Source organism: Nyctereutes procyonoides, unplaced genomic scaffold (genome assembly GCF_905146905.1).
Source record: "Nyctereutes procyonoides isolate TBG_1078 unplaced genomic scaffold, NYPRO_anot_genome, whole genome shotgun sequence".
Classification (NCBI taxonomy): Eukaryota; Metazoa; Chordata; class Mammalia; order Carnivora; family Canidae; genus Nyctereutes; species Nyctereutes procyonoides.
The window spans coordinates 36,169,580-36,185,954 of record NW_026575048.1 but is presented as its reverse complement, the minus strand read 5'-3'; the positions used below and the strand labels follow the sequence as shown (position 1 = coordinate 36,185,954).

The window sequence follows — 16,375 nt, the reverse complement described above, 5'->3', positions numbered from 1 at the left end:
TTTATTTATTTATTCATGAGAGACACAGAGAGAAAGAGAGGCAGAGACACAGGCAGAGGGAGAAGCAGGCTCCATGCAGGGAGCTTGACATGGGACTTGATCCCGGGTCCCCAGGATCACACCTCAGGCTGCAGGTGGCGCTAATAAGCCGCTGTGCCACCGGGGCCGCTCAGGCTCTGTGTTTTAGATGTATATCTTGGGACTTAGACCTAAGAGATTCCAAGTGTTTTCTGTGTTAATTCAAGAGATGCGAAGGGGATCTGAGTTATGGCAACAAATTGGAAAGGAGGGGAATGACACGAGAGGTCTGGAGAATTGGAAATGGCAGAGTCTGTAGCTGATTGGTTTTGTGCTGTGCTGGGAGAAAGAAGTGTGGGTAACAAGGCTCAGAGTTCTCTGAGCAAGCTAGGTGGATACCCATGCATACCAAGTTAGGAATCCTGGAGAAAAGAGTTCTGTATTTGAGACATTTGAATGCAGATGTTGAGGGGAAGTTGAAAGTGGAGATTGGTGCAAGCAGTTGATTGTATTGATCAATGTCTAGGCCCTGGTTTTATTTTTTAAATATGTGCAGCATTGAGTTCTTTCCCTTTAAGTCAGGACATTTGAAGAACTTTCAAATGGGAGCTGGAGAAGTGTCAGGGTTTTGTGTAATTTGGAAGAATTTTTGTGCTTTAAAATGGAAAATGGAAAAAAAAAAAGTAAAATGGTTCCTAACTTTTTTAGAATTCCATTAACCCAGGACTGGTAGCCACGGGATCACAAGATTATAGTATTACACATTGGCCAGTGGCTTTCTATGCTTCTGGTTGATTATGCAACTAAGATTCAGGACCAGTGGAGCTCAGTTTTTTGTGGCATCTGTGGGAGGAGAAGCTAAAACATAATAAATAATCTTATACTTGATGGGCTGGCAATGTCGACAAGATATTTACTTAAGAGATGCCCTATAATTTGAATTTGGGAATACAGAAAGAGTCAGTGGTTAGGACTGGATCTAAAACTGGAAGCATCTACATGTAAATAGTAACTAAGACCATTTAAGTTTTTTGTTTGCATATCTACAGTCAAGCACGTAAATGTTCTCATGTTTTCAGAACATAACAATTGCCTATAGGGGAAATACCACTATGTGCTTATCTTAATCTTGTTTCTTTTCTTTCTCATTACTCTCCTTTCTCTGGGGTCTTAAGATCCTTGAGTCATCTCTACCTTGGCTGCCTCAAGTTATAGTTTATGTGTCTAGCTCTGTAAGATTGCCGGAAGTCTTCTTCTTCTTAACGGTGGCTTTCCTTGTACACTCAGTGTATCCGTGTTCCCTTCCAAATCCCCATCAAATATTGCACATGCCAAGACCAGGAAAAGCAGTGTAAGAATTTCCGGCCACCTCCCTATGACGCCCTTCTTTCTTTCCTAGATCTTGGCCCCTCGGGTTTAGGTTGTTCCATGGCTTTCCAGTGCTATTGATCAGAGGTTTTGCTATATTACTGGCCTCTTCTAGTTGCTTTAGGTGAGGGTCTTGGTCTGCTGTAAGGTACTTCATCACATCCAGAGAAGAATGATTAAATCATTACGTACAGTTGTTAGATTATGTACAAAAAGAGATTTCTTTAACCATAATTCATCAAAAAATATTTCATATGTGTTGTATATATGACTTTTTACAGGTGGTTCTGTTCTCCCCAGTTCCAGAACTGAGGGATTCTTCAAAACTTCATGATTCTCTCTATAATGAGGATTGTACCTTTCAGCAGCTTGGAACTTATATTCATTCTATAAGAGACCCTGTCTGTAACAGAGTAACTCTGGTACGTATATTTATTTTTAAAAGATAAGGTAGTTCTCTAAGAAATATGACTATCAAATTTGTCAGAAAGCAGAATTTTGTCTGAAAAATGAAAAATAGTTTTCATGATGTTTAAAATCTCTTGCAATGTGTCATTTTTTGGGTACTATTTTACTTTAGAAAAATTTTTAAAAAGATTTTATTAATTTGAGAGAGAGAGCAGCGTGCCAGCACAAACAAAAGGGAAGGGTAGAGGGAAAGGGAGAAGCAAGCTCCCTGCTGAACAGAGTCCAACATGGAGCTCCATCCCAGGACCCCGGGACTATGACTTGAGCCAAAGCAGATGCTTAACTGGCTGAGCCACCTAGGCGCCCCCTAATTCTGCTTAACTTTTCTACAGTTGCTTTATTATTAAAAAATTACTGAAAACAAATCTTGTTACAGTTGAATTTCATATTGACAGGATTTTTGTCTTTTCATTAGAAGTTGATCTTTTTTTAGTGCTGGTGACTCTTCGTGTCTGTATGAAAATTAGACATTCATTAAAACAACTTCTGGAAATTTTTTTTAAATAAGCACATTTATAGTTTCTGAAATTTGAAAGTATTTACTTCCAGTTGAAAAATAATTGTTTTTCATTTATTTTATTGAATTTTGCTTTGACAGTCTTGTAAAGCATAGCCATTTTTAAGACATTCAAAGACTTAAAATGCACAAATTCTGTTTACTTGCTCTTGTTTATTTCCATTCTTTTCCTTAGGAATTGAGTAATGGGTCCATGGTTAGGATCACTATTCCTGAAATTGCCACCTCTGAATTAGGTATGATTGAGGTCAGACCTCACTTCCATTTATTCTCAGATTGTTAAGATTTGTGCTATTTGCTGATTTACAGTAGTAATTGGGATTTTAAAAAATCTGTTGTATTTGAAGCCATGGGATTGCAGAGAGGCTGTGAAGAGCTGGGGAGCTCTTTTTATTGTCTACTCCATGTGTGCTCAAAGGCTAGGGGTATACTTGGAAGATATGCTAGTTCTGTTTCCCTGAGATATCTTATGTTGAAGAATGCTGTGCGGTGAGATCATAATATATGGACATGCCTCTTGCAAGAAAATCTGAGAAACAAGGAAGCCTACGCAACTAAAATAGTTTTTGGCATATGTGATGGGTTTTAATCATACAATGAATCTCTCAATTGTTAGATAAATTGAGAAATTAACATAATTGCCTTAATTGAATAAAACTTAATATTGCAGCCAAAATACAATCAGGTGTATTTCAATAAAATTAGAGTCTGCTGAAATTATTGAAACAATTTGGGAAATACTAGGTGGAAAATATTTCTGAATAGAGAATAGTAAAGAAAACTTTAATTTGAAAAGATTTGTCAACAATTGTAGTAAGTTAAGAATGTATAAGGAAATTCACAAATCTATTTGTTTCAAAATCTAAGTGGCAAAGCAAAGCATTGGTAGATTATGTGATTTCTGGAATTTGATAAGTAGGGTAGAATGACTTTTCCATTTTAGGAAATATCTTTCTTGGTGTGGTAAAATGATGCTGTGAGTAGGTATAGAGATACCTTGCTTTTCTAAAAGGTGTTTAGCCAATAATTTCAAAGCCATGTACCTTAGAAGTATAAGCCTGAACAAAATATATAAAAACAAATAATGGATTAAATAAAATAAATGAAAACGGAAAAAAGTCTTACTCTCATCAAATAGAAGTCACATAAATTTCTGTCCTTTATGTATAAAGCATTCCTCGGCCCCTCAAGCAGTATCTGGTTTACACTTATTTTGGATTCAATCATGACAAACTTGGTTTTTTAGTTTTCTAACATTTATTCTATTTGACTCTAATCTTTGCTATATGTGTACACACATAGCAAATTGATGAGAGAAAGGATGTGCTGCTGAGGATGGGCCTGGTGACAGTGGCAGTGGGAAGGGAAGAAGAGAATCCTCCAAAGAGAAGATGTGAGAATACAAAAACATTTTAGTTTGGGACCACTTACTATAAAAAGCAGACCCAGGCCTCTTTAGGACAGTAGCCTGACAGTGTAGCTCTGTGACTGCTATTTCTACAATGGCACTGAGTCATTAAGGAAGGTAACAGTTATGTAGTATTGGCTGATCCATTTGAGACAAGAGCATGTAAAACATTTATATGGTGTCAGAAATAAGAAGTGAATGGTGTCAGAAATAAAAAGTGAATGGTGTCAGAAATAAAAGTTGTAAAATTTTAGTTAACAGGAATGTTAACTCACTGAGAACATCTTTTAGCAATAGTTAAGCATTTGCTATTTGAGGTTGCATATATTGAATATTACATATTTACTGAAGTATTTCAGCAGTATTTTGTATGAATTTATTCATGTAGGCATTGTATATTTTTGATAGAATGACCTTTAGTTTATTGTCCAAACTAGAATATTTTTGAGAGTAAAATGGGATGCTAATAGTAATTGCTGGAGCAGTGGGTATAAATCAGTTCTATCTCAGGTAAGGTGGACTATGGGTTGTCTTATTTCTGATCCAGAATCAATGAGTGGAAACCTGCCTGAGACCTCCTACAAGCCGTGTTGAATTCAGTAGTGGTTTAAGTTTCAAATGATCGGCAGGGAATGCTTGCATCCTCCTGGCTCCGTAATGATAGTTCTCTTTTCAGAGTAAATGGCCTTTACACAGAAGTTAGAAAATCTTTCTTATTAAAAGGGGAAAAATGGAAATATGGGAAGCATACTAAAATTAATCTTTGCTTTTAATAGTGCAAACATGTTTGCAAGCAATTAAGTTTATCCTGCCAAAGGAAATAGCTGTTCAGATGCTTGTTAAGTGGTACAGTGTCCACAGTGCTCCAGGAGGACCCAGTTATCATTCCGAATGGAATTTATTTGTGACTTGTCTCATGAACATGATGGGTTATAACACAGACCGCTTAGCATGGACCCGAAATGTAAGTACATATAATTTCTTTTTTCTGAGTTATTCTTGTGTTACCAATGTAATGTTTGCATAATTGGTAGTACAGTATTTAGAGTATATAATGGATCAGTTTACTGAAAGGTATACCTTAATCAACAAAATGATACAATACTAAGGCTTATTCTATCTCTATGGTAAATCACATGTCATTTAATATTTAATAATAACATTTTACTACTAATTATAATAATTGAGTTTTATAACATGGGAAAGCATGTTTTGATTATAATTTCTCATTTCATCTTTGTAAAATGACTGCAGGTTATGCTAGGATTAGTAGTAATCATCTTGGTTTTATTAATGAAGAAAATGAGTCACAGAGAGATCACAGACTGGTAACTTGCTCAAAACAGGGCCTAGACTAGGTCTTCTGATTGATGGCTTACTGTTGTTCTCTTCAGCCCAGACTGTTTTCGCACACAAATTACTTGGTCTGTGGGGAGGAAGGTTTGATTTGAGGGCGATTTAGAGGGCTTTAGCCTAAGTATCTACTCTGCTAATGATGCAGAGGTATATTCCTAACCCTCCACTCCAGAAGCTTTCTTAGAGGTCCTTAACAAGTGATTTACAAAACCAGCAGAGTAGTGTCTTAAGTATTGGTGATTCCTTTTGGCTCTAGAGATGACTCCCAGGGCAACCTTGCTTGGGTCACTCTGAAGAAATTCCTCTAGAATACACTTAACGTTTGTCTGGGTAATTCAGCTGTACCTGTCTGTACATTTTAGTCTTATACTAGCAAATCCATTTAAAAAATCATTTTTTTCTTCATTATGAACATACGTGCTTACCGTGGAAAATCTTGAAAATGGAAGAATTAAGAAGAAAATACTACTACTCAGATAACCACTCTGAGCATCTTTATATTGCCTTTTAGATTAACACGATGTAAATGAAAAGTTCCAATATTACTAAAAATTCTTAGGAAAAAACCCCTCATTTTATCATCTTCATAATAGGCTGTCATGTGATTTTATCATTAACCAACTGCTAATAATAGACCATTATTATTATATATTATATAAAAATGTTAAATCACTCTCACTTTTTCTAATTAGGAATAACTTGAAGGAAGGCTCTAGTCATTTCCTAAGAATATAACCTTAGAAGAGGTATTATTAGGTCAAGTAATTTTCAGAAAGGGTTTCCTGTTGACATTCTCACCGGCTTCATTTAGAAGTGCCCACTTCACTACAATGTTAATTTGTGGTTTGGTGAACCTTTGGAAATTAGACATTTTTCTTTTCTTTTTTTTTTTTTTTTAAGATTTTATTTATTCATGAGAGACACAAGAGATAGAGAGGCAGAGAGAGACACAGGCAGAGGGAGAAGCAGGCTCTATGCAGGGAGCCTGATGTGGGACTTGATTCCGGGAATCCAGGATCACACCCTGCGCCAAAGGCAGATGCTCGACCACTGAGCCATCCAGGCGTCTCATTTTTTCTTATTCCTAAGTAAATGGGAGCGGTTTTTTCATATTCTCATTGTTTGTTTGTTTATTTATGTACGTATGTACGTATGTAGGCAGGCTCCATACCCAACATAGGGCTTGAACTCATGACCCTGAGATTAAGAGTTGGATGCTCTACTGAATGAGTGAGTCAGGAGCCCCACTCGTTGGTCATTTATAGTTGCTATTTTTTGACTTGCATTTCCTGTCCTTGTCTATGTTTCATTCTTTTCTCTGCCAGCAACCAAAGTAATCCTGTCTGACAAAGTCAGATCATGTCTCTGTTCAGAGTCCTCCAGTATCTTCCCTTCCCAGAGTAAAAGCCAGAAACCTGCAAGGTGCCATGTGACCCATCCCTGTCTTACCTTTCTCATCTTATCTCCTCATCCCTGCCTTGCTCACATTGTTCCTAGCTGTCCTCCTTCCGTTTCTCTTCTAGGAACACACCAGGCATGTTCCTGCCTCAGGGTCTTTGCACTTGCTATTTATTAACTCTGGAGGAAAAGCCTTCCCCTAGATAAGAGAAGCTTAGGCCTTTTTCAGATAGCACCTCAGTGCAGCATGCACTGTTCATTCCAGTGGAATTGTTACCTCTTCCCATGCTTTTTATCCCCTTTACCTGTTTTATTTTTCTTTTTGTGTAATTAAATATACAGCATTATATCTAAGCATGAATTTTTGTTTAGTTTTGTTTTCTATCCCTAGGCCCTACAGTAGTGCTTGGCATAGATGGATGTTCAGTGAATTTGTTGAATGAACACCCTTTTGCATCTGAATGAGATATTATTTTAAGAATTTGTGTTGATCATATGAAAGCATTTCCCTCTGAAATTTCCTTGAGAAAAACCTTCCTGGGAAAATAGAGATAATTTTATAAAATTTTAAACAGTTGCATGAAAGCTACTTTATTCCATATTTTCCCATTCTTCATTTAAATATGAAGAAATTGAGCCTTATTAGAAACTAAGGATTTCTATAATGCTTCAGCTTTTTGCAGTTTGTGTGTTATTCTGCTGTGGAACTTGCTGATGAATACAGGTTGTTGTGCTCCATTCTCTAGCAGAGATCCAGGGCCCTCTTAGGTTTTCATATTATGGGGAAGACTGAGCAGCCACCATTTTTTCTTTTGTAAAATGTGGCTCTCTTACTTATTTATTGGATAATAGTTTTAAAAGAAGGAATGAGGAAATCAGTCCTGAGGCTGAGTTGCTTTTACATTTATTTATAGAACTGCATAATAAATCTCTTGCTATACTTTGGTTCCTACATCAAAGCTCAGGATGAAATGGTCTTCAGTGGCAAATGATTTTCATTTTGTTTTCTTCAAATATATCCTTTTTTGGTTTTCATTTAAATGGGTAGAGAGGGCGCCTGGGTGGCTCAGTGGTTGAGTGTCTGCCTTTGGCTCAGGTCATGATCCTGGGGTCTTGGGATCAAGTCCCACATTGGGCTCAAGTCCCACACAGGTGTGTGATGCCAGGCTTTTCAGATTTGCATCAGGCAGGGTAGTTTCTCTCACGGAATTGACAGTCTCAGGAGAAGGCAGGTAAGTATTTTATATCAGGTTGTGATAAAGGTCAGGGATCTACAAAAGCATATAAGAGGGTTGGGTAGCTTGCAGAATATTAAAATAATGAAAATAAGATAGATCCATATATGCCACAAAGAGTATCTGTATCAGATAATTTCTGTTGTTTTTCGTAACTCCAGGTCTTATAAATGTGATAGCCATAGCAGGAACATTCTTTATGACATTTAGAATGTGTGTGAGAGAGAATGTGTATATATAGGCATGTTAGCATGTGCTAAATTTTGGTTGAAGGTAAAATAGCTAACAAATGGATTTGTTGCTTTGATTGTACTCTTGTCATTTTCTTTTTTGATAGTATTGTGTGTGAACTGGACTGTGTTTTCTTTGAATGCTTCACAAGAAAACCTTTTCTCTTGATCAGTTTTAAAATTACTCAGTTCTAAAAACTACTTTATTCCATTTTACATTTAATATTTAAATATGACATTTAAATATTCAGCACATTAAAATTACTTTTTTGCTATGTTTACTTTTTTTTTTTTTAAAGATTTTATTTATTTATTCATGAGAGAGAAAGAGAAGCAGAGACACAGGCAGAAGGAGAAGCAGGCTCCATGCAGGGAGCCCGACGTGGGACTTGATCCCGGGTCTCTAGGATCATGCCCTGGGCCAAGGCAGTGCTAAACCGCCGAGCCACCCGGGCTGCCCTATGTTTAGTTTTTATATAGAAATCAACTTTCTTTTTTTTTTTTTTTAATTTTTAAAAATTATTTATTCATGATAGTCATAGAGAGAGGAGAGAGAGGTAGAGACACAGGCAGAGGGAGAAGCGGGCTCCGTGCCGGGAGCCCAATGCGGGACTCGATCCTGGGACTCCGGGATTGCGCCCTGGGCCAAAGGCAGGCGCTAAACCGCTGAGCCACCCAGGCATCCCAGAAATCAACTTTCATATGAGTGAGATTGATTGATAAATATGTAAGTTTTATAAAAACTTTATTATATTATAAATAAAGCGTAGGAAAGTAGCCATTGCCATTCATGGACTTATGGTTGATTAATTGTTAGTTTAGTGCCCATGTGAAGTAGCAGAGGCGGCAAAGGTGATGCAGGGGGAAACTGAATAAGATTAGTTAGGATAGGCTAATTATAATGGAAAATCCTCAAAAGATGTAATGACTCACACAATAAAAATGTAGGTCTTCCTCATGTAACAGTACTTAGGAGGTAAACAGGCTGCACAGTTATTACAGATCCAGGCTGATGGAGCATCTGCCATCTTCAACATGAGGCTTCAAAGATTACCCTGGGGTTGACTCCATCCAGTCAGGTACAAAGGAGAAAGAGATTGAAGGAGCACACACATGAGTTTTTCATGAACAGGGCATGGAAGTGGTAACATCTACTTTCATTTATAGTCACACTGTCATAGAGCCGTACATAACTCAGAGGGAGGCAGGGATATAAAGCCTGGCTGTGGGTCCAGGAGAAAGAGGAGAACTCTTTGAAGAGTAGCTATCGGTCTCTGTCATAGAATTGTTAGCCTGTCTACTAGAGTCTATTATGTAAACTCTACATAAATGTCTACTTGGTTCTGACATTTGGCTAACATTGGGTTGTACTTAGTGTATTTGGGATATGGCTAATGGTTCTTGTTTTACTAAAGTAGTGGCGATCTGTGTCATCACAGAAGTCAGGAAGGAAAGGAAACCACCATTCCAGTGCCTGTGAGCCAAGGCACTGTACTAGGTGCTTTCCATATATGATTTCATTTCTTCTTCACAGTGACCTGAGAAGAAAAGTATTCCTACCATATTTTCCAGATGAAAAAATGAGTGTTGGTGACTTACCTTAGTTTCGGTAATTGATGGAACTGATACCTGAATTCTTTAAGTTGACCAGTTGACTGATAAATTTATATGATTTTGTCTTTTTTGGGATTGTCTTTCAGTTTGACTTTGAGGGATCACTTTCCCCAGTCATTGCACCCAAAAAAGCGAGGCCTTCTGAGACAGGATCTGATGATGTAAGCATTATTATTTCTTGCTACTATAAATTAATTTGTGGTGCTTGTACTAGAGTCTGCAGAAGTGGTACCCTTGTTGATTTGTATTTCTAACATCCTTTATTTTAATACTGAATAGTATTTATTTTGAAAGTTGGATGTGTTATGTTTTTTGTGGTTATTTATTTACTTTTGTCTTTAATAATCATTTAAAAATTACTGAATATACATAATGCTGCATGATTTGAGTTTGGATGATAGATGTTTTATTGCTAATTAATCCTCTGGTTTTAGGTTCTCAATCATATTAGATTCTATGGGTATATTCTTAAGGAGTTCAAAGAAATTTTTAAAAATTGAGGTATAATTTACATAAATGAAATGCTCAAGATCTGAAGTTTATAGTTTGATCAAACACTTAGGTAACCCACACCCCAAAACACAAAACCTATCCATTATTCCATAAAATTTCCACGTGCCATTTTTAATCATTTCTTCCTTCCCTTCCTCTGTTCTTGAAGCAGTCATTGATTTCAGTTCTATAACTATATGTTATTTTTGCCTGTTGTAGAACTTGTTATATATGAAATAATGTGGTACAGAATTGTTCGTATAAGGTTTCTTTGATTTAGCTTGTTTTTGAGATTCATCCCAGGCATTGCAGATGTCAGCAGTTTGTGCCTTTTATTGCTGAGTAGGATGAATATACTATAGTTTGTTTATACATTTTTCTGCTGATGGATACGATACCTATGCCATTTCCATTATTTTACTATTATGAATAAAGCTGCCATCCGTATTCAGTGACAAGTGTTTGTGGACATATATTTTCATTTGCGTAAATACCTAGCAGTGAAATTGTTAGGTCATTGCTGGTTCACAAACTCATTGTACTACCTTACACTCTGACCAGTGATATATGAGAGTTCCTCTTGTTCATTTTGGCCAGCATTAGCTGTTGTCAATCTTTTTCATTTAAATCATTTGAGTTTGTATAAAGTAGTTACTCTTAGGTTTTAATTTGCCTTTTCCTCATGACTAATGATATTAGACACTTCTTTATGTGCTTATTAGCTACTTACGTATCTTTTTGTCAAGTTTCTGCTCAAACCTTTTACAGTTTTTTATTTTTATTTAATTTTTATTTTTATATTTTTTAAAGATTTTATTTATTTATTCATGAGAGACACACACACACACACAGAGAGAGAGGCAGAAACACAGGCAGAGGGAGAAGCAGGCTCCATGCAGGGAGCCTGACGTGGGACTCAATCCCGGGTCTCCAGGATCACACCCTGGGCTGAAGGCGGTGCTAAACTGCTGAGCCACCCGGGCTGCCCACCTTTTACAATTTTTTAATTGGATTTTTAAAAATACTCCTTGAACTACAGAAGTTCTTTATATACTCTGAGTATGAGTTCTTTGTTGTATGTTTTCTCTTAGTATATGGCTTAATAGTCTCTTGATGAACAGATTTTTAAAAATTTTAGTTACTCTTCTTGCCAATGTTTTATGGTTTGTTTTTTCTTTATCTGTTCCAAGAGATTTTAAGTTAGAATAACACACTAGTAAACCTTTCAAAAGTGTTAGAAAATTCCAAGACCTGAAAATAGCGTAAACCATATTCTCTCAATACAATACAGTAAATCAAAACAGAAGCCAAAACAGACTCAATACTTGGAAAATGGAGGACAATCAGTGTGAATATAAAATTCAGTTGATGATTAGATTGTAATTGCTAGCCCCAGCATCTTATAAACATAGATAAATGTACTAACTAGATACAAGTAGACTTTTCTCCTTACCAAAACACAGATAAATATATTAGTCACTAAACTTGCCCATCTATACTTATGACCTGTTATTCTTTACTTTTGGCTTAATAAGATATCACCTAGGATAATTTTAGTTTTCTTTCTCATTCTCTCTATAAGTAGTTGGATTCTTCCCCCAATCTTTTTCCTAATAGGGCATAAGTAAAATTTTTCAAATGGGTTTTGAAGTGGTTTATCTTAGTGTCTATTGTTGGCATCTGGAAATTGCCTAGCTAATTTGATATGGGGATCTGATTTTTAGGTATTGTGATTGTTTTTTCAACTTAATGTGAAAATGAAACTTAAATTGTTCTAATGATGACATTACAAGGGGGCATTATTTAAAAAATTAATATCTTCTTTATTTTTCTCAGGACTGGGAGTATTTACTAAATTCAGACTACCACCAGAATGTTGAGTCTCATCTTTTGAATAGATCTTTATGTTTAAGTCCTTTGGAAGTTTCACAAATGAAGGATGAGGATTTTTCACAGAATCTCATTCTGGATTCTTCTACACTTCTTTTTACTCATATACCTGCAATATTTTTTGTTCTTCACCTTATCTATGAGGAGCTTAAGTTGAATACTCTAATGGGAGAAGGAATTCGTTCACTTGTTGGCCTTCTTGTTCAGTTGGCAAGGTAAATCTTGTTTGTAGACTAGTAACTACCAAGAAGTCCTTAGATGACCTGATCTCAGCCATGAATATCATATAGGAACCTTGTAAATAAATTTATGAACTCTACCTTTTCAGAAAATCAGAATATTTTCTATAAATCACAGAAATGTTTGAAGGTACTGGCTATATAAAGGCCTTGTGGGCTGTTATGGGGTTCTTAATCTTTGTCCTAAGATCAGTGGGAAGTCACAGAAGTGTGTTAAACAACGGTGGTGACCAACCTTCTCAGCTCTTCATTTTGACAAGGTGACTTGGCTGTGCTATTGCGAAAGTTCTGTAACACCTACTGTTTTGCAGTAATACCTAAATTCAAAGAGGAGGTATAGTTAACATAATCATAGTTTACATATATGAATTGTAGCTATTATGATCCCTGTATTAATGATGATGAAACTTATCTAAGTTTGTTTCTATGAACATGAGTAGTATTTGCTAGCTGAGGATTCTTTTTGCTGTGTTTTTGTTGTCTCAATCTGTCGTTGTCTCTGCCTTTGAGGCTTTTTTAGTGTATCCAGAGTAAGAATCTGTTTGGCCCTGAATTCTGAAGGTCATATTTAGGTGTTGTTTCAGCCTTTATTGAGCCTTAGTGATAAAGAAAATTGAATTTGAATTAAAATGTCAACCACTGAATTAAGATTGTAGAACATTTTCTAATTTCTGTGATCTTCCTCAAGACTTAAATTCTCTTCTGAGGTGTGACCATTTTAATTGATGATCAGTTTCTCTTATGACAAATCATTACTGTCATGAAAATTCTTTTGTTACGAAATGACTTCCAAACTCTAATCATTATGGCTTTCTGAAATTCCATTTTTTAGGTATTTTTTTAGGTATTACGTGTTTTAAGGTATTAACACATATATCTTATTTAATTTTTAAAACTTCTGAGTGAGTGAATAGAAATTTTCCTATTTTCTAGAAGAAAATACTGAGGTTCATAGAGATAACTTGCTGAAGATCACAAAACTAACAAATAATAGAGGAGAAACTAGTTTTAACCCCATAAAATTTATCTAGCAAAAGGAGTTTGGGTTGCCCAATAGGGCACTTCAAGGTCCAAAAATAGAATAAAAAGATTCTAGATTTGATGATCTTTTTTCTTAAAAGTTTAAATTGAAAAATTGAACCGATGAATCCTAATTTTGTGAGGGAAATGCTTTAATACTTACGATTTCTTTTTTATATGCTCTTACTGTTTTAGGGATTTAAAATTGGAACCTTACGTAGATCATTACTATAGAGATTTCCCAACACTTGTCAGAACTACTGGACAAGTGTGCACAATTGATCAAGGTACGTGTTTGTGCCATTAAAAATTTTCTTTTTCTTTTTCTTTTTCTTTAAGATTTCATTTATTCATGAGAGACACAGATAGAGAGGGCAGTGACATAGGCAGAGGGAGAAGCAGGCTCCCTGTGGGGAGCCCGATGTGGGACTCAATCCTAGGACCTCAGGATCACGACCTGAGCCAAAGGCAAATGCTCAACCACTGAGCTACCCATGCTGTCCATTAAAGATTTTCTAAACAGTGAGTGACATTTGGTTGTATCTTTCTTGGTGAATAGCACTGTATTTCTTACCTTTAGTCTCTAAGTTGGAAGTGGTTTCTTTCCACCGGTAGATTTCAGTTTGTAGTGTTTGCTCTCTGACTTATAGTAAGAGATAACATTAACTTCTTCAGTGTGTGGGAAAAATTTTACCCATCCCCAAGTGCTAAGGATGCTTTCTTCTAGACCTGTCTGATAGTAGCTAACAACTATGTATTATTTAAATTAATTTATATAGAAAATTCAAGTTTACATTTCAGGTAGTAAATAGCCACATGGGGCAGTAGTTGCCATATTGGATAGTTCAGGTATAGAACATTTCGATCACCACTCTACGGCCTTAGACCTTGAGCTACAGGAACTCAGGGTCAGGGCCCAATGGTTAGAGGAGAGTCCTAGATGTCTCTTGTTTTCTTGCCTTTAGGATTAGGGCAGTATTTTGGTTAGATTCTTTATATGGCTTGAGTACAAGAATTTGCTAAATTTCCATCCAGGATGGATAAAATAGTAGTCATTTAGATGCTACATATTATAATATAGTTTGTTATTTTCTGTGGCAAAAAACATGAAGCATTTTGAAGAAAAATGTTACTCTGATTGTTTCCAAATGGTAGACAATGATCATTTTCCCTTTAGAATAAAATGGCATTGCGGGATGCCTGTGTGGCTCAGTTGAGCATTCAACTCTTGATCTTAGCTCAGGTCTTGAGCTCATGATCATGAGTTCAAGCCCCATGGTGGGCTCTGTGCTGGTCATGGAGCCTACTTAAAAAAAAAAGATTAAAACAGTAGTATCTTAATGTATTCTTGTGTTTTTATAAATGTGTATCTAATTCTAAAGGTCAAACAGGATTTATGCATCATCCATCATTTTTTACTCCTGAGCCACCAAGTATTTATCAGTGGGTGAGTTCTTGTCTGAAGGGTGAAGGAATGCCGCCCTATCCTTACCTTCCTGGAATCTGTGAAAGAAGCAGACTTGTAGTATTGGTATGTATTGTCTACCTTGTTTATTTTTTTCTTTTTAAAGCTTCATTTTAAAAATTCTGCCAAAAAATTAACTTCGTTTTGTGTACATTTCTGTGAATTTCAACAAATGTATAGATTCATGTAATTACCACCATAATTAGGCCACAGAACAGTTCCATCCCCCCACAAGCTTTTGTGATTCTTACAGATTGTTGCCTGTGTCAGCAGTTTGTTGTATTTAATTGCCGAGGGCTAGTCAGTTATGGGGATGTTTCATATTGGTTACCCATTCACCCTTTGAAGATATTTGGACTCATTCCAGTTTTTAGCAATTATCAATACAGCCCCTATAAACATTCATGCCCTAGGTTTTTGTGTGAATGTAAATTTCATTTCTCAATGGTAGATACTCAGAGGTGAGATTGATGGTCATGTAAGTATTTTTCAGAGCGGCCATACCATTTTACATTCTCACAATCACTTGTGAGAGTTCTGATTTCTCTACATCCTTTCAGTGTTTGGTGTGGTCATGGTTTTTAATTTTTGCCATTTCTGTTAGATATGTAGTATCTTGCGGTTTTAATTTGCATTTCTTTAATGGCCAATGAGTTCTAGATAGGAGGTTTTGTCAGCTATGTGGATTGTAAATATTTTCTTCTGGTTTGTAGCTGTCATGTCTCATTCTCTTAATATTTCTTCTGCAGAACAAAAATGTTTAATTTTGTTGAAGCCAGTTTATCCATTTTTTCCTTTATGCATAGTACTTTTGGTGTCTAGGAATTCATTAACTTCAGGTCACAATTAGGGTCTCCTCTGTTTTTTCACAGAAGTTTTATAGTTTTTGCTTTATACTTAGATGTATAATCTATTTGTGTGTGTATATGTATACACATATGTATAATACATTGTATATATATAAATATATATATATTTATAAGATGTGAGGTTTAGGTTGAGGTTCTTACTGTATTTGGATGTCCAGTTCTTTTAACACCATTTGTGAGAAGACTCTCCTTTCTCTCTTGCTTTTGCACTTTTCTCAAAAATTAATTTGCCACATTTTTGCGGGCCTATTTCTAGACTATTGTAGTACATTAATCCATATTGCTGTCCATACTGTGTTGATTACTGTAGCTGTATAGTAAGTCTTAAAATTGGTTAGTGTGATGACTCCTTTTGTTACTCTTCATTTTCAAAATTGTTTTAGCTATTTTGGTTCCTTTGCCTTTTCATTTAAATTTTATAATCAGCATGTCTATAGCTACAAAAAAATTCTTCTTGAAATTTTTTCCCTAAAGAAACACATCTTTCTTATTTTAAAAAATTAGTTAATTTTGAATAGTTAATACGTGTCTGAGGTCAAGACTTCAAATAGAACCAAAGGACTTTGGTAAAGGTGAGTTCCTTCATGCTCCCATTTCTTGGTCCCTTCTCCCAGGAGCAGGCAGCTTACAGGTCCTTTGTGTATCTTTCCAGAGATGAGGCCTTCCCAGGCTTATCGGAGAACCTCATGCTTTTATCTCCTCCACAAATATCATTGGATTGTAAATATGTTTATAACCACATGTCTTTTCCTTTATTATGTATTCTGCTTTGCTTCATGTTGAGAAAG

General features: G+C 35.9%; 1 protein-coding gene across 3 annotated transcripts in view; it reads left to right on the top strand.

Moving 5' to 3' along the window:
* ANAPC1 (anaphase promoting complex subunit 1) overlaps positions 1-16,375 on the top strand; it is a 108,489-nt gene that overhangs the window by 22,983 nt on the left and 69,131 nt on the right. For all 3 annotated transcript variants that reach the window (XM_055327481.1, XM_055327479.1, XM_055327480.1), the window contains exons 15-21: positions 1,668-1,808; positions 2,547-2,607; positions 4,556-4,743; positions 9,699-9,773; positions 11,941-12,209; positions 13,449-13,540; positions 14,636-14,784. In XM_055327481.1, the coding sequence (XP_055183456.1) occupies positions 1,668-1,808; positions 2,547-2,607; positions 4,556-4,743; positions 9,699-9,773; positions 11,941-12,209; positions 13,449-13,540; positions 14,636-14,784 (975 nt within the window). The remainder of the gene's footprint in view (positions 1-1,667; positions 1,809-2,546; positions 2,608-4,555; positions 4,744-9,698; positions 9,774-11,940; positions 12,210-13,448; positions 13,541-14,635; positions 14,785-16,375) is intronic.